Source organism: Rousettus aegyptiacus, unplaced genomic scaffold (genome assembly GCF_014176215.1).
Source record: "Rousettus aegyptiacus isolate mRouAeg1 unplaced genomic scaffold, mRouAeg1.p scaffold_m13_p_18, whole genome shotgun sequence".
Taxonomy (NCBI): domain Eukaryota; kingdom Metazoa; phylum Chordata; class Mammalia; order Chiroptera; family Pteropodidae; genus Rousettus; species Rousettus aegyptiacus.
Window position 1 is genome coordinate 2,133,425 of NW_023416293.1, and position 23,837 is coordinate 2,157,261.

The window sequence follows — 23,837 nt, forward strand, 5'->3', positions numbered from 1 at the left end:
TGGCACAGACCAGACGTGTGGTTTTGGACAACTCGCCTCACCAATCTGGCCGTTGTCTCTTCACGTCTCTGCACGAAAGTTGGCCTGGAATATACCTGAGGACGTTTCCAGTTCCATTAAAAAAAAAAAAAAAAAAAACAACCTTTTTTTTCTTTGATAATTGCTTTTTTGGGTGGTGTAGGGTTTGGCATCTCAGCAGCTGGTAAACAGAAGACGTGAGGTCAGTTGAAAGCTGGAAGCGGGGAAGCCTGTGCATTGCTTTAGGGTGACCGGCTGACCCTCAAACCAGTTCCTTGTTCACCATCAGTTGTCTGCAGCAAACCGGGAACGTCTGTTGTGGTTGTCGTTGGCACTGATGTGTTTCCAGGTTTTCGTGTAAAGGCCACATCCTGTAAGGATGAACAGGAATACTTCCAAACGTCCCTGCTTTATATCCGATTGTGGCGTTAGGAGCCACGGAGCACATTCAGCTGGATTGTCACATCTCATCCTGGACAGCCTCATAACCTCTCCCCGGCTAGGGAATTAGGGCGAAGAGAGTCCCTCATGTTGTCATCAACCAGGCCAGGCCCAGAATTGGTTTTTACCATCCAGTGCGACAGTGGCCGAGGCCCCGAAGTGGGACACACACTTTGCTAGGAACACGCTGGTCGCTCCATTTGGTCCAGCCTGTTTCCGGTCTGATGGTCTCGCCTTCGTGGCTGTGGTTTGGAGCTGGCCGGGGCAGAGCAGGAAAAATCCTGCAATCTGGGGTCAGCCGCAATGTTGCTAGCTTCCTTAGAGGACTCCAAACCAGGAGGAGCCCTGGCCTTGGCTAGTTGGAGCCCTGCCCACCTGTGTCCATGTGGCTCCTGGTGCAGAGGCTCCAGCAGGTGCACAGCTCACCCCTCTGCCATCATGGGCTCTCCCTGCGGCCATCCCCAGCATCCCGAGGGGTGCATGTGTGTCTGTGTGTGTGCACGCGCATGTGTGTGTGTGCGCACGCATGCACACACACACACACCTTTGCTTCTTCAGTTTCGCCAGACGGCAAGGTTGCTTTTGCATCTAGCAAATGGGCCATTCTGCAGGCCAACGTGGGTTGCTTACAGCCAAGTATTGTCTACAGGTCCCTCTCACATTTTTCTCATAAGGGCTTAAGAAAAATATGAGGAAGGAAGATGCCCGCCAGGAACGCACATTTTAAATTCCAGGCAATAATGCGCTGCTGGTTTTCTCGAAAGTTTTCCGAGCACTAGCCAAGACTTGGGTGAAACACAGGGACACCCGGTGGGAGGAGCCTGCGTCATGAGGATGTGTGAGGACAGACAGGACACGGCGGCGGGACTCGTATGGGAGCGGCCGTGATCTGCATGAGAATTAAATGCCGCATCAGCTCCAGGTGATCTAACGTTCGCGCTCTTCATCTTACTGGGTCTTCCCTTGGAAACACAGCTGAGAAACGGGGCCATTCTGCGCAAGTGGCGTAAAGCAAGTAGTCGGAGATTCAAGAACGCTCCGCCCTTTTCTTCAAAGCTGGAACTACTTTTTTTTTTAATGTTTTAAACCTTTTTATTCTTCAGGCGACAACCCTTGGTTGACCTCACAGATTGCAAGGACCTTGACATCTTACAATCCCTTCTTTTTTAAGCCTGCAGCACCTGGGCTTCCTAGGTGGTCTCCCATCCAAGTACTAACCAGGCCCGACCCTGCTTAGCTTCCGAGATCAGACGGGATCGGGCTTGTTCAGGGTGGCGTGGTTGTAGACTTTTTTTTTTTTAATGGACAAGGGAAAGAGAGTGGCTCAATTTTGTGACATGGATCTTTAAATTTCTCAGTTCGTGCATTTTATCTTCCGGGCCTCGGGGTTCTGAGTATAGCTGGAACTTTTGTCTGTTACTGGGGAGAGCCAGGGTAGGCGGGGACCTCAGTCTCAGGCCTGATTTCCCCTCTCCTGGGAGTCTTATTTCAAGGATCCTTTACCCAATATTCCAGAGGATTCCAGCTCCCGTGCTGTGGCTCTCGCATATTCATACTCACGCTGACCGCTGGCCGAGGGACAATCAATCGCTTGTTTTCTCTCTCTCTTTCTCACCTTTTTATGTGATTTTCTTTGTTTTCCTCTTTCTCTTTCTTGCCCTTTCTCCCGTTTCTTTTTCCTTTGCCTCTGTCCCTCTGTCCCTTGGTTCTGTTTACCTTTTCTTTCCTCTTCTCCAGTCACTTGTCTCACGACTATATTGAATTAAGTATATGCTGAAATATGTTATTTTTATTGACTAAAGCTTTATGTACCCTATTTATAAATTTTTAAAATCAGGTGAACATAACCTTATCTCTTAAAAACAAACAAACTCCAGCAGTCCCGATTCAACTAAATTAAGTTTATTTTTATTTGCATGTATTTGTTCATCAGTATAGTAATAGATGTATTTATTACATATATTCTGCATCCAGACTCTGTGCCATGCCGGATACTGAGGTGAGCGAGACCCAACCCCTGTCATCACAGAGTTTGGGTTGGGGAGCGAGACCAGGGACAGCAATTACAAGACACTCAAATGCTCTGATGTCATGAGGATGGTCAGGGACGTGGAGGGAGTGGCCCTGGGCATCAGGGTGGGAAAGCATGCTTCTCTGGGCACTGCCTTGGTTGAGTGTTGGGGGCGGGGAGCAGTGAGAACCCCCCGGGGAGTCATCAGGAGGACAGGTGCTGGCCCTCTGGACCCAGGAGCAGCCTCTGGCCCAGCCCCGATGCTGGGGTCATGTGGACGAGAGCTGTGGTCTCCTCTTGACTGTTCTACTCAGTCTGAGTTTGCTTCGTTGCAAACTGAACGTGAAAACAATTGCATTGAGATTCAGACCGTTCGCGTTTACTTTCATTTGATAAGAAAAATCACAAAACACTAGACAGAGCGAACTTCTTGCGCATATTGAGAAATTATTCGAATGATCCTTTTCTTTGCTCTTTTTCAAATCTTCTGTTGTTACCCCATTTTCTGAATGGGGAAGCTATAGTGGAAGAGTGTGGTACTTGCTTTAGAGCTGCGGTCCCCAACCCCCAACCTTTTTGGCCCCAGGGACAGGCGCTCCTGTGAGAGTCCAATGCCCGACGCTCTGAGGTGTTGCTGAGGCGGTGATGCTGGCGCTGGGGAGCGGCTGCAGGTGCAGGGGAAGCTTTGCTCGCTTATGCGCTGCTCGCCTCCTGCCCTGCAGCCAGCTTCCTGACAGGCCACAGACCAATATCAGTTCACGGCATGGGGTTTGGGGACCCTTGCCGGAGATGACGTGACTGGAACAAGATAACCTCAAGGACAGAAACCAAGCGCAGTGGTGTTATCTGCTCCGGATTTTTCCACGTGGCAGAGTTTAAGCTATTATTGGGTAATAATCGTGCTTACTTCGTAGGGGTGTTGTCAAGGTTAAATCTGTCAGCGCGTGTACAAAGCTCTCGGAACAGAACGTGGCTCGTGGTAAGCGCTGGACAATGGCGGCCATCTGTGAGGAGGCCGGTCTTCCTCCAGGTTCTCGCGGGCAGAAGTCGATCTCGTCATGTCGACGGGACTCCTCGCATCACCCCGTGTCACTGAACATGTCACCAAAACCACCCTACACAACATGATTGAGGATTAAGTATAAAATTATCGTGATTCGACATACCTCCAAGGTGAAGGAAAATGCGTACGTGGAAATACAACGAACCCGACGGCAAGACTTTCGCGTTTGTTATAAGATGCGCTTTAAAGTGAGATTTGAGCTGCACCTTGAGCTGCGCACCTTGGAACTAAGAAACCCGAGGGAAGAGCCCGAAGCGGAGAGGCCGCGGGCCCGTGGCTTCATCCTGCGCCTTCGTCTTTCCCAGAGCGCGCGGGCGGCCCTGCGCCTTACCGTGCAGTGACACGAAAGATAAGAGAAAGCAGTCGTCAGGTGCCGAGGGGCCGGATTTTAGCCCCGGTAACGGGCAGGATGAAACCTGAGCAGCCCCCTCTGTTTGCCAAGTCTCGTCCCACAGGGCAGAACCCCGGCGGAAGGGGAGGCCGTAAATCCAGGGTGAAGAAAAGGCGGCTCCCCTGGGTGCTGTGTGGGCCCAGCATGTGGGATTCTCTTTCGCAAGAGGTCGCTGAGTCAAATGGTGTGGATGGATAATTTTATGGCCGCTAATAAAATTTATAGCCAAGGAAAGCTAAGATAATAAGGGTAGTCAAACATCCAGCCCTGGGACGGGAGAACCCCGTCCTGGCCCCTTGGTGCTGGCCGGAGGGCTCGACGGCACAGGAGGGTTTTATCAGTGTGACTCAAGGCCGGTGGCGGAGTCTCAGGTGATCTGTGCCCCACTGAGCTGTGAGGACTGAAGACTCGGGCACGCTTCGAGTGAGGCGGTGACCGTGCTTGGGGACAGCATGCCCAGATCTGTAGGAAACACTGTCAGATGCAAATGCATAACAGTAAACAGTGGGCACGAAGAAAGGGTGCGAAGCAACCCAGTTCTGGACGCCACGCGATGGTACAAATAGAAACGGCCGATCGGCCGGGACCTGGCAGGCACGAGGGTCGGTCAGGAGGGACACCGTTGTGGCCGGCAAGTGGAAAGAAGTCCAGTGACATTTAATCAGAGCTGCGTTCGGGAGGGGCTCTCCTCAGCCCCCGGTCTGTCCTGGTTCCTTCTCCTGGCGTTCCCTCGGTGGGGCCTAGGTCGACCCCGCCTCCTGCAGGCCTGGGATAGCCTGGCGGGCTCTCGGCACGGACGCCACCCTGCAGAGCATGCCGGCGGGATCCCTGGGGGGCGGCAGCCCTGGCTCTTGGTCCCCATTCTCTGACTTCCCTTGACACTGAGAGTCCTTATGACGCCTCCCCCCAAATGACAGAGCCGATGCACGCCCACCCGGGACAAGCTAACAGGGTGGACTCTTCAGGACTGTCAGGTTTTTGTTTTGTTTCTTTCTTTTTTATTGTGGCAAAATGTACATAACCTAACATTTACCGTCGTCGGCTGTGTCTGGGCAGAGAATATTCTGTCCCTCAGGAGAGGCCCGCACGGGGGTCGAGCTGCCGCCACTGCTCTGAGGCAGGAGCAGGGCCCGCACCTCAGAGCAAGGCCTCACTCAGCCTTGGGCTGCTTACTAGAGAGATTCTAGAACGTTGGGAAAATGCTTAGTGCACCTACTATGTGCCGGGCACTGCACTAGGGGCTCAGGACTTTCTGGTACCGCCACAGAACCCAGTGCGACTTGGGGGGTGTCATTGTGGGTTCGGGGCCGCAGCGTCTGGGAAGATGGGCGCTGTCCTCGCGGCTTCGGTTTCTGTCCAGGCGCTTTTTCTTCGAGCTTTCGGTGGTCAGATTCCCGTGCTGTCCATTTACTCAGCAGCCTCTTAGTCTTTAGCCTGAGTTTATCTTTTGTTTTTAATTGTTGTAAAATACACATAACATAAAATTCACCACCATAAGCGTTTCTAGGCGTGCAGGTCCGTGGCATTCATGTGTTGTGCGACCACCTCCACCGTCCGTCTCCAGAACGTTCTCATCTTCCCAAACCGGAGCTCTGTACCCTTCAGCCACGACCCCTCATTCCCTCTCCCCAGCCCCGGGGCACCCACCATTCTACTTTCCGTCTCTATGAGTTTGGCTACTCCAGGTCCCTCTTACACGTGGAATCATACAGCATTTGTCCTGTTTTGCCTTTTTATTTAAACGAAATTCTTGATGAGGTAGGGGAACATCCATTTTGTCGCCCCAGGTTTCAGTGGATTTTATTTAAGCACAAAGAGCCCAGCCGGCTTCCCTCTCTCACAAAGGCCGCTCGGGAAAGGTGTGCGGCACCGTGCTCAGCACGCAGGTGCACGCAGGTGCAGCAGGTCCGCTCAGACCCGCATGGCTCCCGGCCGGCCAGCTCTGGTGTCCGGGCAGAAAGCGCGGCGGGGACAGACAGAGGAGACGCTTAGCGAGAGCGGAGGGCGAGGGGCCCTGGCCACGCAGACACGCGCAGGCGCTGCAGAAAGGGGGCCCGTTCTGGCTCTGGGGCACCCCAGCGCTTCTCCTCCCACTGGGGCGTTGCTTTGGTCTCCGTCTGTGAGGACAAAATAAACATGACTCACGAAACGAAGCGTTTCGGGTCCAGAAGGACCGGAACCAATGCCAGAGACCGCGCCCTCGCTGTGGGAGCGGGCATCCTTCACGAGGCGCAGCACGCCTCGGGGAGGGGCAGGCTGTTCTGGGGACCCCTCTGCCAGACTCGGTTGTAGTCGGGCCGGAAGTCACTCCAAGTGGGGACTGACGCATGTTCCTACAGCAAAAGCTGAGACTCATGCAGAAAGGGCAGAAGCTTCTTCTCTCCCTCCCACTGATATGAGCAAAAACGACCTGAGTCCACATGGGCCTCGCTCGCCGCACGGTGGTGACTGGAGAAGGCACCTTTTGCAGGGCACCTGTCACCGGTACGGCTGAAGTGGAGCGTCTGCATAATCAGCTGTACTTAGTTAGTTATCTTTGGTTCAGGGATAACTTTTTTATTTTTTATTTTTTATTTTTGGCAGATTTGCTTTCCTAATTTATATTTACATCGGCTTTTTGAAAGTGCATCTTGGTATCCTAATTCTCTAAATGCAGAAGGATGCTAAGACAATGCCAAGAGTTATCTTCTTTGAGGTAATTGTGAGTTGGTTTGTGGTAGTGTGTATCAAAAGTATTTATGGAGAACCCACTGTTTGCAAAACCATAAAAACATTAAATAACAGTGTAAGTAATAGGTACCAATAAAAGAGATGTCCCCAAACAGTGAGATATAAATTGCCGAAGAGAAAACTGCTGTTAAATGTTATTTTGGGGGATTCGGGGCCGTAATGTCATTAAACGTAGTTAAAAACGGAGCAGGATGTATTTGCTGTCAGAAGATGTCTCTAAACAGGAAATGGATAGTTAGTGTTCTCTGTGTCCCCTGCTGCCTTGGCAGAGTCACAGGGAGGTGGCTTTCTGGGTCAATAATGCCATTTAAGATGAAGCCCCATGCCGACACACTCTGCGAGCTCTCGGAGTTGTTCCTGTTAGCGGGGAAGTTAAAGGTCAATGGTTTGCAGATTGTGATTTGAGACGTCGAAGCAACCTTGATTTACAAGAGCCTGACATCTTTTGTCTCGATCGCCGTGGCCAAGATCAGGACCAAATTTAAGATTTTCCATTTCTTTGGGGGGACACACGTGCGTCTCCTCAGACCGAAGCATCAGAGCGAAATTTATATGTGGTCGAAAGCCATGGATCTTGCCGAAGATTAAAATGTGGAGAGCGGCTTTATCCGTGGAGCCTGTGAAAGGCCGCTTCCTGTGCACACGGACGGATAGCTGGGTTCTCACGCACGCCGAGGGCCCCGCATGTGCGAGCACACACGTGCATCCTCTCCCTGGGGCCGGCTCCTTTTCCTGGCGCCCCCCCTTGGGTTTGCCACCACCTGCAGGATGCGATGTGGGGTTTGGAACGCGGCAGATGCTGTTGCTTTAGAGGACCGGCCCCGTGTAACCGAGATGCAGGGCTAAACGCAGGTTTCAATCAGAACCAACCCAGACAGAATCCTGTGGTGGAGCCCTCACCCCCCGGGTGTGGGACGGAGCGCCCAGCACGTTGTCAGCCGCTGCTTCTGGACTGGGGCGGTGACACGTTACACACAATCGAGAGAACGAACTAGATTTTCAAATGTGTTCGCCGGCTAGATTGAGGCGTTCGAGTCGGAATTTTCTCAAGAAGAATCATGTACCTGTCACTGTATCACGAGAGAAAAAGATGAATTCGGAACAGCCTGAAAGGGAGAGGCAAATGGTAGTTGTCTAAAAATAAGACTATTGACTCCGAAGTATGCGCTGAAGCTAAAGTTTCTGTGAACTCCTGTCGTCTTGGACGTTTCCTCTCTTGGTGGGCTGCGGGGAGGGGGCCACAGAGCAGCCTTGAGGCAGGAAGTGGTCCCGAAGGGCGCGTTAAAGGGGGGCAGCTGGCAGTCTCGGTCAGAGGAGCCGGGGTCCAGCCTTGGCCGCTCCACTCTCCAGCTGTGTTCCCTGGATACGCCTTTCCTGTCATCAGCTTCCTCGGGGAAACGGTCACATGATCTTAGAACCCAGTTGACGCAGGTGGCAGTCTTCGGGACTGTGGCGAGGGCTCTGTGGGAACCCACGACAGCCCGTCCTTCATCCCCTCCTCGTGTGCCCCAGCTTGGCCCGGGTGCCCGAGGTGGGGGCTGCTCCGTGGCTGAGAGGGGCAGGGGTTCTCGGGGGCCCGTCTCCTCACCTGCAGGAGTAGCCCAGGCCTTGGGGCAACTGTTGGGTTCAGAGCAGAGCCTGCGCGGTAGCCAGGCGCGAGGCGGGCCCTCTCTCACTTGCTTTTGAAGAGCGTGTGGGGTTGGGCCACCCATGGCCTGAAATACAATTCGGAACACAGGAGAACGATGCGTGCCCCCGAGTAGGTGATCTGCCACTGTGGGTGTGGGGACAGTGAGAGAACCTGGGGCGAGAACAGTCACCTGAGGGGCACCCCTCAGATTCCTTAGGGCTGTCATGTCGGCCGCGCGTCACTCCGGAGGACCAGCTGTGGTGTGGGGAGGCTGAGGCAGAGGCTGGGCATTCTCAGCGAGGCCCAAGGCGTGTGACCACGGTGTGTGGCCCGGGCTGCAGCCGGCGGGCCCAGGGTCTCTTTCCTTCAGAAGCGTGTTGGAAGTGACCGGGTTCAGCACCTTACCCTCCCCCAGCCATCACGCCCAGGGCGGGCACTGTGCTGCTCACCCACAGAAACAGTGGGTACACGTGACAGGCGCCTCCAGTCTGCTCCCCTGAGGCCTCTCTGCCCTGGAGAGCTGGCTGCAACCACATTTTGGAAAATTCCCACGACCAAATCACAGATAGTATTTCTACACACACATGTGCACACACACTCGCACACACATGCACGCACACGTGCATACACACATGTGCACACACACTTGCACACACATGCACGCGCACACACACTCGCACACACACTCGCACACACACGCATACACATGTACGCGCACACTTGCACACATGTGCACGCACACATGCACACTTGCACGTACGTGCACACACATGCACACACACTTGCACACGCATGTGCGCACACACACACACCTTTATTGTGGAGAGGGAGACAGAACACTGTCATTGGCCGACTGCGAGTTTGCCGACCCGGCTTTCTTTCAGATCCTGGGCTCAGTGACTAAGCAGCTCACTTTCTGTAACCTACCCCCCCGCCCCCTGGCCAAATCTGTCTAGGGCTCAGGTTATTCTGTAAACCTCAGTGACAGAGACGAGATCATGTAACAATAATTAAAAAAAAAAAAAGAATAAAGAATGGACTCAGAGGCCTGCATTTCCATCCGAACTTCCGTACGTGATGACCAAATGGCCGTGGAGAGTCGCCTGACTCCTCTGAGCCTGCTTTCTCACCTGAGCAATGGGAGGACTCGCCAACCTAGCTACCGAGCTTAATACTGATGGTTTCAAGCCAGGCTTGTATGAGGAAGAAGAGCAAAGGGGTGGACAGATGTAAGGCAGCCTTTATGGTGTTAATGATGGCGTAACTATTATAGATGCGGATGTCTAGCTGTCTCAGCCTAGTGCATAGCCAAGTCAGTGGCAAGTCATCACAGTTCCAAAGAGCCACAGAAAGAATTTGGAGGGGGGGAAGTTCTTTCAAAGCCGAATTTCATCCAGTAAGTATTTATTTTTATGTAGTGGAATGACTCAGTGACATCTTATAGTAGCGTCCTGTGGGCAGTTTGCAGGGTTGCGGAATTGTATATTCTTGGTATCGAGCAGACAATACCTTGGTAAGTAGAGCTTCGTCAAAACCCAGCATTCAGAAGCCCATATGCACCAGTGTTTGTATGAAAAATGACAGCTTATCTGACAAGGGGGGCTCCCTCTCTGTCAGAATGATCTAGAACGGATGTGATTTTAATCATCCAATTAAAGCAACTGTAGCTCTATCTATTGTGAGCAAGCCTAGTTTTCAGAATTATAAAGATGCGGCTGAGCAGAGATAGTGGAAGTCGTGTTAGGCCAGCTGGCTTGTGCGTTATCTTTTTACAAGATACTGACTCTCAGTGAGCTGTATAACTGGTAAGGAAAATAACGTAAATGTGGAAGCTCTAGGAGACCACAAAAAAACTATTTGCACGTATGCCTACTCAATGCCTAGCACAAACTAAGCGCCCAATACATGGTTGTTCACATGAATCAATGAGCAAATGAATTAGTGAGCTGAACAAAAGGCGGCTCTCGGTCCCTAAACTAGCACAGAGCGGAGCCAAAACGCAACGTTTTGGTGGTGATTAGGACACTCTTGTGTCCTGATAGTCAAACGAAATAGAAATGCAGTATAATTTCTAAAAGAACTGAGTCTTCTTATTTCAAGGACTTAAGAAAAGAAGATCTAATTAGATAAATATGAGCAGCATAAAATAAGACTAGCTCAGATTTAATCCCACAAATATGGTTTGAACATCCTCAGTGGCTTCTCTGAGGGTGTGCAGGGCACCTCTGAGGACAGTGAGGGAGACGAATTCCATTCCCTCCAGACTTCGGGTTAGAAATACAGCGGAGAAGAGGAAGCAACATGGCAGACGGAAGATCTAAATTGTAACAAACCGCACTCACACTTGTTTATTGACTTTTTTTCAGAGGTCTGTGTGTGTTAAAATCAGTGTATGTGTCTTAGATTGTAGCACTTGGTGAAAAAAACGATGCCATGAATTTCGGGTTTGCTTCTGGACGTTGCCCGGCAACGTCCCGCGTGCCGTGGGGGCTTCATCAATGGTGCTTCGTGATGATGTCGGCGTGATGGCCACATCATCAGCCCCCCGGTTGTTCTCCGCTGCCCCGTCTAGTCTGCCTCATTACTCCAGGAGAGTGGCGGCGAGTGGAGGGGACCCCACAGCCATGGGCCGCAGAGGCGGCTCAAGGAGAGGTGACTGTCCCCGTCGGCACTGGGCAGCGGCCTCGCGAGCGCAGGGCTGTGATCCAGACCATGCTGCCCTTGCTGCCTCCTCTCTGGCTTCTCATATGTGGGTCGGGTTTCCTCACAATGCCCCGAATGAATGAGAATGAGAAAGTATGCGCTGGCAGAATTTCGGCTGAATAATGCCAGCCCTTTCCAAGTAAGAGCATGAATTTAAGCAGAGCAAAGTTTCAAGTCAATGGGGCTCAGAGTAATGGCTCGTCTGCTAATAATGAAAAGTACAAATGTTTTTATGTTCAAAGGTTAACAAATGGGACCCTTTCACTGGCCTACTGGCCTGCTCAGTTACAAAGTGGAAACTGTTTCTGATCTTTGCTTTATTGTGCTTGCATTTTCTAGGCAATTAGAAACATTTTCCATTCAGCATGTAAGAGCTTTAAACTGGCTAGAGACTATTTTTTTAAAACTAAAGTTTCCTTTTCTCAACAGTTTTTCCTTTTTGCAAGTAGACTGAAGTTTCAAAGTAACAGGTTTTTAAAATAGCACATTTAGACTTGCCTGCATAATTATTACATTTGTCATGGGATTAGCACTTTCCAAAAGTGTATTTCTCCACAGGATTCTCATTTTGCCCAGAAAGTACGGTTCTTCATAGAATATTATGTGGATTTAGGCAAAATGGACCTAGCCCTACCCACTAGAACTTCTATTATAAAGGCAATTATGGCAAATAAAATGGAAACCATGTATCCTAATAAACCAGTAAGAAAATTAAGTCTGTTAAAATGATCTAAAGCCTCCCCAAAAAAACTCCAGTGGGAATTCATGGCGACTCTTATCTATTTTTATGAGGTCCTCTAAGTCATCTGCGTGCTGACTGCCTACAGCAAACAACAACAAATACCGTTTTGTTAAACTCCTCGTGTTCTTGATTAGCACATTCACGTCTCCCTTGATTAAACGACACCTTTGCCCGCGCATCCGTGTGAGAATGCTCGAGGCCGTTCGTGGTAAGACTCCGGCACTGGCTGATGTTTCTGGCCTGGCCTTAGGCTGCGGACGGCGTGGGTAATGGCTTGTGCTTTTCCCCTCCTAATGCAGGAGAGACAGACATAACTGAAACTTACGATGTCAGGGAATCATTTTATTCCATTATTTTTAATGAAAATGAGGAGATCTCCTAGCTAAAACACTGGGAAATAGCTTTAGAGAAGCCCTGAGCATCACCATGTAACATGGGGGGACAGCTGCCTCTCGCCCTCCCTCCCTCACCCTCTCCCCACTCTGGCCCCTCACCCCAGGGAAGAGAGGCTGTCGGTGAGCCGCAGGTAACGAGCTCGGTGTCCATTTTCCTCCTCAGATCTCCCAGCTGATGACGGAGACTGGCCGGGAGGGTCTGACGGAAGCTGCCCTGAATCGCTACAATGCAGACAAGCCTGCGGCCTGCAGCATCCCGGCCTCGCAGGGCTCCTGCGTGGCCAGCGAGCCTTCCACGGGCACCTCCGTGGCCGCCTCCTTCTTCGCAAGGTAAGAGGCGTCCAGGCCGGCTGTTCTTCCACGCCGGCCCGTCTGGTGACCCTCTCCCGTGGGCCAGTTTCGCTAAAACGCTGGGAAGATGTTGGGGCTATTCTGAGATAGCGGTTCTCAGCCTCGGCACTCTTGATGTCTTGGTCCAGATACTTCTTTGTGGTGGGGGCCTGTCCTGTGCATTGTAAGATGCTTAACAGCATCCCTGGCTTCTGTTCACCAGATTCCTAGAGCACCTTACCCAGCGGTGACAGCCAAACGCGGCCCCTGGGTCCTTGGGAACCGCTGCTCGAAGAATGTGTGGCCATTAAGATGGTCTTCGTGGGGTGAGGGCCTTTGTGGGTGCGGCCCTGTGGCCAGTGTTTCCAGATTTGTCTTTTCATATCAGAAAGTGAACTGCTTAAAAATTAACCATTAAATACATGGCAATGTTCTTCCTTCTTGACAGACGAGCTGAATAGTTATCAGATACTATCCGGCTAATCTTAGAAACCTTACAAACATGAGGAACAAAAAAGAAAGGTATTTCAACAATGTTTTCCACCTAATTTTAGCAACATGGCGGAGACAGGGCCACAGACAAGGGACAGCTGAGCAGGAGTGTCTGAACTCAGGCTCCTTGCCTTATAAATGAGGACAGTGAGGACCAGAAAACTTAACCTGCGAGTTCATTTACAGCAAGGCCAGAAATAGAAACCAAATTCCTCTGCTTTTTTTTTTTCCTCCGTGACTCTTTCTTTATTTGATACTTGGAACTTAACCTTGGAAAACTCTTTCCTCCTCAGCTTTGCAAACTCCTGAGTAAGCAGCACATTGATTAGACAGCAGCAGATAGGAAATCGGAAAACCCCTTGGGGTCCAGTTCTAGGTCTGCCTCAGTTTCCTTGCCTATAAAATGAGGCTAACACCACCCCCCCCCCCCACACACACACCTTGGGGTTGTTCTGAAGATTAAGATAAGGTGATTATAAATTATAAAGTACCGTACAAATATTAATTCGATGTGGACTTAACCAGTATGTCAGTAGAAGCAGTATTGTATGGCTTTTCTTGATACCCTCGTACGTGGTCACATCCAAAGCACCAATGTGAAGAAGGGGCTCAGATTAGGAAGCAGCGAGTGAGAGGAGGGGCAGAGGGGGCTAACGACCCAGATTACGACACCGTGAAGGCAGAGCATGGGGCTTGTGGGAAGACGGGCTTCGAGGTTCTGATCGTAACTCGGCACTGTGTTCACTGTTCTATGAACAGTTGTGCCCACTTGAATGTATTGGAGCGACAGGAAGGACGTATGTGGCCGGCCACCCTCCCCCGGGGCCTGTCGTGTTAGCTCTGTCTGGACTTGAATTTCTGCGTCGTCTGGGACCATCGAGCAAGCTCACTGGGAGGCCGTGTCCGTGCCATTCAGGGAGGGAAGAGAGAGGTGGAACAGAATGTGAGGAAGTCACCCAGCGCAGAGGACCCCGGGGCCCGGGCGGGTTCCCGGAGCCTGTCCGGAGGAGGCGGCTACAGCGCCCGGGAACCAGGAGGCTGCGGCGTGGAGCGGAGTGCCAGCCTTCGGCGACCTCTTGGGCTGTCACGTGGCGGAGGGACGTGGCTGGTTCTGTAGAGCACTCGACTGTGCGGGTGAAGGCAGATTAAAACCTAATGAAGGCAGGGAGAGGGCTCCCCGCTCAGAGTGAAGGAGAGCTTGCTCGCCACTCGAGAGAGTAAGGTCCCCGTCACTAAGGGGGATCGAGCGTACATTGGACGACAACCTGGCCTCTGCTGAAGAGCACGAATGTGCTCAGATGAGAGTTGATGTCCAGCTTTAACCCGAAACACTTTGTGAAAAGCCTTCAGTTCAGAGTCCATCATGGATTTTTCTTTCTTTTTGTTTTTTCTTAACGCATCGACCGACTCACAGAAAACCCCAGAAGAAGGATTTGCAGCAGGAAGAAATAAAAGGTTAGGGCTTCTGATGGACAGTGCTCAGGGGAAACAGTGTTTCCTGCTGCAAGAAACCCAGCAGCATGATTAGAGTCGGGGAAAGGATGTAGAAATGCGGGTGTGGACGTGAGCGGCCGCCACGCGGGGCGCTCGAGGCCACGTTAATCAGAGGACGATTCACAAACAAGCGAGAGGACGTCAGGGAAGCAAAGGCCAATGACTGGCAAAGGCGGTCTTCTCGGACACTCGCTCCTGCAGCCCCGGGGTGGCTGGAAGCACAGGCGAACCCGGGGTGGGCGGGACGAGGTGGCTGGGGGAGGCCGCATCGACGACACGGAGGCCGGAACTCACCCTTTCACGTTGTGACGGCTCATGGTGGGACCTTCCTAAGAGCTGGAGAGGACGGACCCACGGGGCCGCCTAAACCCTTCCGATTTCTTTGTCGGTCGTGAATGCTGAGGGCACTCGGAGCTCAGTGGTGTACGGCATTAAAAGTATGTGATTTGTGTTTAAAGACTTTACAGTGTACAGTGGGGGGCAAAGTGCCATGGGAAGAAGAGCAAGTCTCTCTCCTGTGTCCCCGTCCCCCCCACACACCCACTGCCGTTCGCCCTGCTTTCACGCCTCCCAAAGAGAGAGGCAGCGTCCCGGTGCCCCGCCTGTCGCTGACAGGGACCTAAAGCAGAAAAGACCGAGTGACTTGCTCCAGGCCCACAATGTCAAGGCACAGAACCGAGGAGGTAGCTCACCTCGTTGGAGCCGCACAGGTCCATGTGAGAAGTCGGGTCGGCCCCGCGTCTGTCGTGACATGGCGAACTGAGCGGGGCGGCGGGGGCTTTTCCGTTTCTGCCGACGCACAGCTGTAAGGCTTAGGGGTGAGACCCGGGTCTGCTGCTGGCGGCCCAGCTGGAGACGCTGCAGTGGTCCTGGATTCCGTCAAGGAACGCGAGTGTCTTTCCGAGCGGGGATTCTAGAGCAGAGTCAGCTCCTACACCTCAAACTTGTGCTCGCCACTTTGAAACACACTTTCTGCTTGACGGGGCGATGCAAGTGCAGGGCCCCAGACTTCCCCGAAGGGGTACCAGGGTATGGGGGGGCGGGGCTGGTCCCAAAAAGCCGAGCAGGGCAGCACTGCGTTTCACGGGGGACTGGCGCCTTTCGCCGGATTTGTGGCCCCGAATCTCGTGAAGCAGATCCTGTCATTTCTCCGGTTTTATGGACAGAGAAAGAGGTGCCTTGAGGTTAAGGTACTGACCCGAAGCCGCACAGCCAGGAAGAGGCGGAGCTGGGAGCTGGTCCCCATTTCCTCTCCCTCGCCGGCCCATGTCGCTATTCTCCGTGCTAACTGGGCACAGCGAGACACTGGAGTTTCCTTCACTGTAATCAGGAACTGACGATCGCTGCTTATAGCAGCATTTGAAATAAGTCGGCCCCACAATTTGTTTCATACGATTAGTAGAAAAAAAAACCCCAGCAAAAACCCAATTCGAAGAGGGTACAGCTGCCTATTTTTCTCCGTGAGGCGAGCCTGTCTTTTTAAACGTTTACTTTTCAGAGCTCTGGGTAGAGATGGGTCTGGGCCTTGTTGCATTTCAGAGATTTTGCATCTATAAAATAAGAATTCCAGTTCTGAATCAGCCATGAGACTTTGGGCCAGAGACATTCCAGATGTGGTCGGTCTGCGCTCGGCGGCCGGGCCGATCCTTACCGGTCTGTGATGAGTGCGGTAACTGGGAGGGAGCATTTAGAAACTTCTGGAGCAAGTTAATTTGATATCTGTTGAGTCTAAGAATAAAAAAGTGAGGCTTATATTTTGAATGTAATTAGAAATCAAAGAAGCAGCTCCTTGCCATGGGAAACACTGCTTTAGAAAATAATGAAAACTAAAGCACTTGTCATTTCTTGCCTCTCTCGTCAGAATTTCTGTATTTCTTTAAATATCAGCATCTTGGTAGACTTGCCTTTGCCTCGGAATTTCAGTATCCAGTTGTTGAGAAAACACCTTTTTGGGGAAAAATATAGTAACAGTGGTATCATAAGATCATTAAAACGTAGTATTTTTATTAATAGTAACCCAAAAAAGAGATCGGAACAATTGATCCTCAAGTCGATTAACTATCACATGTTGGCTTCGAACTTTTCAAGTGAGGGACTTCCCTTTGCACGAGTCCCATGTTAATATGAAACGGGGAAGTAGGAAGTGATTCAATTTTCCCATTTGTCGACTGTTCACTTTTAATAAACATTCACCTGATTACATACTTAGCCTTGTAACATAGGAAGCGCATGAAACCCAGTCAAAACTCCTGGGTGAACCTCGTCATTGTACGTTGAGGGGGTAGAATCCTCGTTTTTTATTGGAAGGGCAGTGAACAAATTCTCGATTATGCATAGAACTGCCTTGGACCCTGGTAAATAAAATGAGTCTTTCAGGTGACTAAGTGTCTGCACAGCGAGGTTCTTTCCCAAACGACCTGAATAACCAGTTCAGATCGTGCTGTTGCTTTAATTCATGGAGAACATGAAGCTGCAGAAAGTTTTCACCTACGTTCAGAGCGAGCGTTTGAAAAACAGTGGACGTTGCCGTGTGTCGCGTGAGTTTTCGGAGACGAGGTCAAGCCGGGCAGAACGGATGCCGCCGTGGCGTGGCGTTGGCGAGCTGTTTTCCGACTTCACTCCTCGTTGCGATCTTTCTTGTTTACAGCTCTTAACGTTTAGGTCAAAACCTTTGTAAGACCCTAGCGTTGAAGTCGAGTCAAAATTTCAAGTAAAATTATATAAAGGGCATTTTCGATGATCACTATATATATATACATACATATATTTTTAATGTTCCTATTTTCTTAGTGTAAGCGAATGCCTTTACAATGTCCTTTCCCAGGTTCCGGCTACTTTGGCTTATTCGGCGCCTTCGGATTCCTTATTCTCGGTCCTTGTGCTCGTCATTGGGTCCATCGCGTTAGAGAGAGCGTCTCCCCCTCCCTCCCTCGCTGCTTCCCAGGAGCGGGGTTATTTTGTGCTCATTGACTCTCTTCTTAAAGATTGTGACCTTTACACAGTTTCTACTACGGATCGAAAACTCACCTGCCTTGGGTTTGGAATCCTTCGGACATTGCGTTGCCCCCAAATTCATTCCGTGGGGCCCGTTTGCTACTCTGCTTCTTCCTTCTCACGCGCCACGCTGCCCATTCATTTCTTCCCCACCGATTCCTCCAACTCCTTCGCTTTTGCCTGGACTCATTCTTTTCTCAGGGACGTTATTATATTTCCGTCCATCTTGACCTCTCGTGCGATTCCTTCCATCTTCGTAGACTGCTCCTGTGTTACCTGACAGCCTTCTCTAAGCCCTGGAGCACATCAGTGACTTTTATGACTGATTTGGTTGGTGTTCCCTTGAGGCCACTTCGGGTCCTGGGGTCAGGGTCTGGCCGAGCTGAGAGGGCTGACTCCCGGCTCCGAGGACCTGCGTTCAGGTCCAGGCTGCTGCACTCATCAACCTGCTGTGGGACCTAGTGCTTTGCACACACATGATGCTGTGTATCCAGCTATTACAGGGAAGACCCTGCCTAAAAGTCTTTTCCACATTCCCGCTGACAGCCTGCTCCAATAGTGCCTCGTTCGTTATACAGGCTACAGCAAATGCTTTTCACGTATAGTCTTGTACAGCGAAGGCTTTCTTTAGTCCCCGGGCAAGTTGACACTTAACAGTAGTACTGCTTCTATGCTAGGAGTTTGTTAAGTCAAAGAAGGATGAAGAGAAGTGTGTGATTGCCTGTGGTTCAAAAAAAAAAAAAAAATCCGAAACGCTTCGAATAGATAACTCTGACATGCAATGCCCAACCCCAGCAGCCTCCAGAACTACCCCGTTTTGGGGGTGTGCCGACCACAACAGAGCAGCATGCATGGCCCAGCCCACCGTGCTCCGGCTGGTGATCTGTGCTAAAGAGAGTGGGCTGTGTCCCCAGCCCCTTCCCATCCCCCGCTGCAGGGGATGTGGAAAATAGAGTCCTTTCGATTCAACTCGTCCTTTGTCTGACCGATGGCCGGTAGGGGTGTTGGCAATCAGCTCACAACATCTGGGAGTCATTTGCACGGCTTTGCCTGGGTTAAAAACCCAATTCATGCCCTGCTGTGGATGTTTGAGGGCAAAGCAATTTCAGCGAGCCTGAAGGACTCGGTGACTCTTGTCCGACGTTCTCAGGGTCAGGCATTCTAGTCCTCGTGGTGCATTTTGAATGTTTTTTTTTTTTTTTTTTCTGTGACCGACGGGGGTGGGCGTGGCGGGAATGACGAGTGTCGGATGCAGCAAAGAGAACAGCGAGGGGCCTGTGGTTGGGTCCGCAGCTCGCCAGTGACAGTCTGACTTTTAGACTCGTCACTTAGCCTCACCGTTTTCCATTTAATGGAGATCATCGGATCTACCGCACAGGGTTACGGCAAGGATTAAATGAAAATGCGGTAGGACTTTGTGAACCTCATCCACACCCTAGAGATGATGTTAAGGTGGCTGGCACTTGCCATGACAAAGGACGGCATTGCACCCTCGGTGGGAAATGCAGTGAATTCTCTTTCGAGGAGATGACTTCTGTCGGGCCTGCCTTTACGGTGTGTTTACATGGCGCTTTGTAATCCGGCTTAGTGACCACGTAGGAATTGTACAGATCGGGTCGCATGCCTCAGAGGACTAGACTGCCTACGCAGTGGGCTGGAGACCGCGGGTAGCCCTCAAAGCCTGTGCTGGACAGAAGCAGAGGCCATTGGTGGCGGGAAACGTCACTGACCTGCATGGAGAGACTCCTCCCTCGCTGGTTGGGCTTCCTTGAGCTGACAACACACTTCGACGGGTCTCGAAGTTTTTCATCTCATACTTTTATAGCCCTAGAAAAACTCTCAAAACAATCGGAAGGGCAACGAAAGGAAGATAGGGAGGCGCAATTAAGGATTCTATCATTACGGAGCTCGGCGGTGACTCTGCATGACGCTGGCAGTGAAAATTAACCGAAATGAACCAAAACAGTCGATAAAACAGAAGCGAAAGGAGGACGTAGTCTCCTTCGTTGCGTTCGTAGCCTCGTGGTTTGCGTTGGGGGCGGAAGTGGGAGGATTAGGGAGCACGGAGTCCATTCAGACAGAGTAAAGGCGAGACGCGTGTCCTGGAGGAGTGGGGAGAGGGCACGGTCTCGCCCGCTGGAGGTTCGTTGTCTGGTCTCCACCTCCGCCACCGCCCACTGCGGCACCTCTGTGACGCGTTCCCTTTCTTCGGCACTCACTTATTTAACAACCACAATAATAATGTGTATTCGTTGAGGGTTTCCTATATGCTATACACTATTCTAATTTTTTTTTCACAAATTTAAGCTTCGAAAGCCCCTACGAGTTGGCTCTCTTGCTGTCCCGTTGTTTACATGTGGAAACTGAATCGCAGATCGAGGTCAGACAGCTAGGAGTGACTGAGTAGGGACTCGAGCCGCCTAGCTAATTCCGGAGCCTATGAACCGGCAGGTAAGCTCCATAGGGTAGGGCCATTTGTCTCTGCTCTTGGCTGAAGCCTGAGCGCCCAAAAGAACACTTAAGAAATGTTTGTTGAGTGAATAAACACACGCTCTCAGCCACTGTGCCCTCCTGCCTCCCAACTGAAGATGGCTCGTGGCAGGCGGGCAATTGTGAAGACTGAACGTGAGGATGGTACATGAGGTCAAGGTAGAGCACGGATGCGCAGCAGCCACGGAAGCCACCGGGAGAGGCATTCGGACCAACTCCCGTGTCTTGTTCTAACTTTGGTGGTTACGAACGTATTGCGCCCTGTGTCACTCAGAGCAAAAGCTGCAAGGTCTTCCGTGACCCACAGGCTCTCTCTGCAGTCCACTGCCCCCCGCCCCACCCCATCCTCGACTGCTCTCCCTCCTGCTGACGCTGCTCTGGGCGCCCCAGACTCCTGGCTTTTCCTTAAGAAGCGCCAAGACCTTTCTCTCCTTCCAGGCTTTGCTCTTTGCGTTCCCTCTGCTCTTCCCCCAGATAACTGCGCGGCTCGGCCCTCTCTTCCTTCGGATCTTCGCTCGGACGCCACTTACTGGCGAGGCCTTCTCTCCCCTCCCGATTTCACTCTTCTGACTCTTCTGTCTCTGCACGGCTCCTATTGCCTCATAAACATTCTCTGGGCGAATGAATCCCAGACGAAAAGCGAGAAGGGCGGCTAAGTTACCAGATCGCTGTCCGCTAGAGTTCTTCCAGAAGTTCACCTCTCCATCCACTCGGCTTAAACCGTGTGCTCAGGTATTAAATGATTCTTTTAGGGTGTCTGGGGGAGATGGCATCATAACAAAGCATGGAAAAAGGCATCGCTGGGAAACTGAGTTTCTTATTCAAGTGTAAGTACCTAGTCGTCTTTTCAAGAGGAAGATTCGTAAGAAATGGGACAAGTGGTGCTGCCTGGGACAATAAACCAAAGAAAGAGTTAAAATGGAGGAAAGAGATATGAGTTACAGGACTAGCACGGACGAACTGGGCTCTCCATCTTTTTTCCCGTCTCGTTGGAAAGCTGTCTTTTCCTCCCTTGAATAAACCTCTCTGCTCTCTGTCCCCTGCTTTGATTTATTATTTTAATTCTATAGCTGTCTTAGTGAAGTATGTAAAGCATTTGGGGATAAAATCATGTGGAAGACATTAAGGAAACTAAAGATGTATTATATTATGAGGTATTGGGTAGAGGTTCGGTACGCTGATGAATAATATTGTTGATAAAAACACAAATCTGTCCATGGCATTTTTTTTTTTTTTTTTTTATCGATTGACTAAGAAACTGGCTTCTCATTGAGGACACAAGAAGGAGGAATTTCAGGAACACTGCTGGAATGGTTTGTTTGGAAATGGGTGCAAACGAAGTATAAACAGACCTGTTTGAACTCTATTCTCTACGCTGAGAGACGTCCCTGAAGGTGGGATTTTTATTTCCTTGCCTCTAAAATGGAAATAAAGAATTTTTCTTTTTCCTTTATCTGACTACTAAGGTGTAGATTTCCTGAGAACAGGAACTGTCTCTAATCCTCCCACAGTACTTAACATCACGCCCGGTATCCGGGAGGGGCTCGGTGAGTGAATGCTGAAAGAATGAACTGACCATTCTTGAAAACTTAAGACAGCCTTGCTTCTCCAAAGGTTAACATGCTTAAAGAGGCTAGAACTTAAAAGAAACTATGGGATCGTGCTTGAAAACAGCTACATTTATTGAGTTATCATCATTGCAAGTACTAGCATTTGTGCTAAAACAATAATTCTGATAGATAAGGAACAAATGGAATGTTTTTCATTATTGATTTTAGCACAATTAGATTCGGCAGAACACTATTTCTGATAATCATCTTTTTATTCAGCTTTTGCAAAAATGATTTTAGCATTACACTGTAATTAGATGCTTTTTTTTTTTTTTTTTTAACCCGCGGTGCGTTTGTTCGTGAAGTATGCTGAAATTCGGGAAATATAATTTCAGGAGCCTAGAAATAATGGCCTGTGTCACTTTCTTGGCATCCCTCAAACCCAAAGCCTTAAGGGTTCATAGTGTGTCCTTTTAAACCCTAGCGAAGGAAAGAAAGGGCCTTGGCAGTGACAAAGGAAGAGAAATTCTCTCCGGCGTCTGCAGTAAAAAGGGGCGTAATCAGCACCATATAAGCCACTCTGAATACAAAAAACGAGCAAATACAAACCATCTTTCAAAATTTATTTCCAGTCTTTTAGATGCCTCAGAAAAAAATAAATGTGGTTGGTTCATTTTTCTCAAATAAATTTTCATTTATTATCATATCTGTCACTTCGGCGCCCAATCTCAACCGGCAAGGCGGCGTTCGTGGGGAAAGCAGAATGTTTCTGAACCTGGCGATCCAGAATTCTAGAGGCACTTTCCAGGGATTAAAAATAATACTCAACCATCTTAAGTCCCTATAGGGGCCCTCACCACTTACAAGTGTTTAAATATCAAAAGAAGATCTCATTTCCAGCTCGAGGGGCTCCAAATATCAGGTTAAATTTGAGAGAGGAGGTGGAAGGGAGCCAAGGGTCACCAGTGTGTTGTAAAGTCCACGCTGGCTGGGGTCCAGTTTTTGCAAGAAACTCCTTTCTCCATCTGCCTCTGCAGTCCGCACGCCCGGCACGGCTTCCAGGCCCCGGGGGAGTTCAGCGGCTGCGTGGAGCTGGCCCCAGCAGGTACCACGGGCCCGCGAGCTGCCGCCGCCCATCATTCCCGGAACAGAACCCGTAGCTCTCCAGCATCAGCTCTGTGACTCAGCCCAAGGGTATTCTCTGGCCGCTGGAGCCCACTGCACGCAAGCTGGGAGCAGATGTCCAGGGAGGGGACCCTTTTGGGAGCAGCTTTTAAAGAAGGCCAATAGGAGTCGAGGGACCAGCGCCCAGCCCCTTTGCCCCTGGTTGGGAAAACGCTGAGACAAGTCCCACCACGTCGCCCAGGTTTCCTAGGGAGGACTCAGCCCCAGGTGCGCACAGGAGCGACCAGATGCCGCACCTCCGGGGGCTTCCTCCCCGCCCCATCTCACCTTCCCGCTCTCCTCCCTCTGCCTCCTGGAGTCGCCTCCGGAATAAACCTGCTAGTGATCTCATCCTTGTCCAGAGATGCTTCTAAGGAAACCCAGTGCGAGGTACTGACCGTATGTCCCTAGTCATTCACTCTCATTCATTCGCTCATCAGGGAGCATTTGGTCAGCCCTACTATGTGCCAGGCTTTATATTAGACACCAAGGATAGCAAAAAGGCAGCCGCTGTGGTCAGGGCCTCCTAGGCCACAGGGGTAGCCAGTCTCATTTCTGGACAGTTAGAGACGACATGGAAGTTCAGGATGGACCTGCAGGAGGATGCTGGGTGACCTCCGCCCCGAGTCTGCAGGTCGTTTGGAAGTTAAAGATGCCTTTGCAGCCCCTGTTGTTATGAGAACTTATCTTATGCGTTCATTGCTTACTGATTCATTGCCTGTCTCTCCTTCTTGAGTGTAAGATCCAGGGAAAGAGGTCCATCCGCACTCCTCAACTCAGAACAGGGCTGATGCATGCGCCTCGGAAGCGCCCCGAGTCTGCCGTGGCCACATTCCGTCAGCCCCAAGGAGCTGGCCCGTGTCACAGTCCAGCTCAGTTCCACTCTGGCAGGTGGCTCCAGGCCACCGGGGAGGGGGCCCGCTCAGGGCGGGAGGGAAGGAGCAGGCGGTCCCCACCCCACCCACGGCCACCCCCTGAGGGCGGGGCGTCCTTCCTGTCTCTGCTCCTTGGTGCAAAGTGCTTTGCCCAGAGGTACGTTTTCCTTCAATGTGGTGGAGGCCGATCTGCTTTCCGCAGCCCGTTGATTGAAGTGTTCATCATGCTTAAGAGATAACTTCTCAGCAACATGTGGACTGGTGTTTGTCCAAACGACCGAGCACCTTAACCTAGCCCAGGTGACCATCACATCTCGAATCAGT

General features: G+C 51.0%; 1 protein-coding gene, 1 long non-coding RNA gene and 1 other non-coding gene across 3 annotated transcripts in view; 2 read left to right on the plus strand and 1 right to left on the minus strand.

Annotated features, from left to right (window-relative positions):
• Positions 1 to 23,837, plus strand: part of KIF26B (kinesin family member 26B) — a 380,111-nt gene that overhangs the window by 166,800 nt on the left and 189,474 nt on the right. Inside the window, exon 4 of the mRNA XM_036235366.1 lies at positions 12,288 to 12,454. Coding sequence (XP_036091259.1) covers positions 12,288 to 12,454 — 167 coding nt within the window. The remainder of the gene's footprint in view (positions 1 to 12,287; positions 12,455 to 23,837) is intronic.
• Positions 1,629 to 1,747, minus strand: LOC118613491. The gene has a single exon (XR_004955500.1). It is a non-coding gene; the product is annotated as a 5S ribosomal RNA (ribosomal RNA).
• LOC118613341 lies at positions 12,461 to 18,196 on the plus strand. The gene is made up of 2 exons (XR_004955382.1): positions 12,461 to 17,126; positions 17,388 to 18,196. It is a non-coding gene; the product is annotated as an uncharacterized LOC118613341 (long non-coding RNA).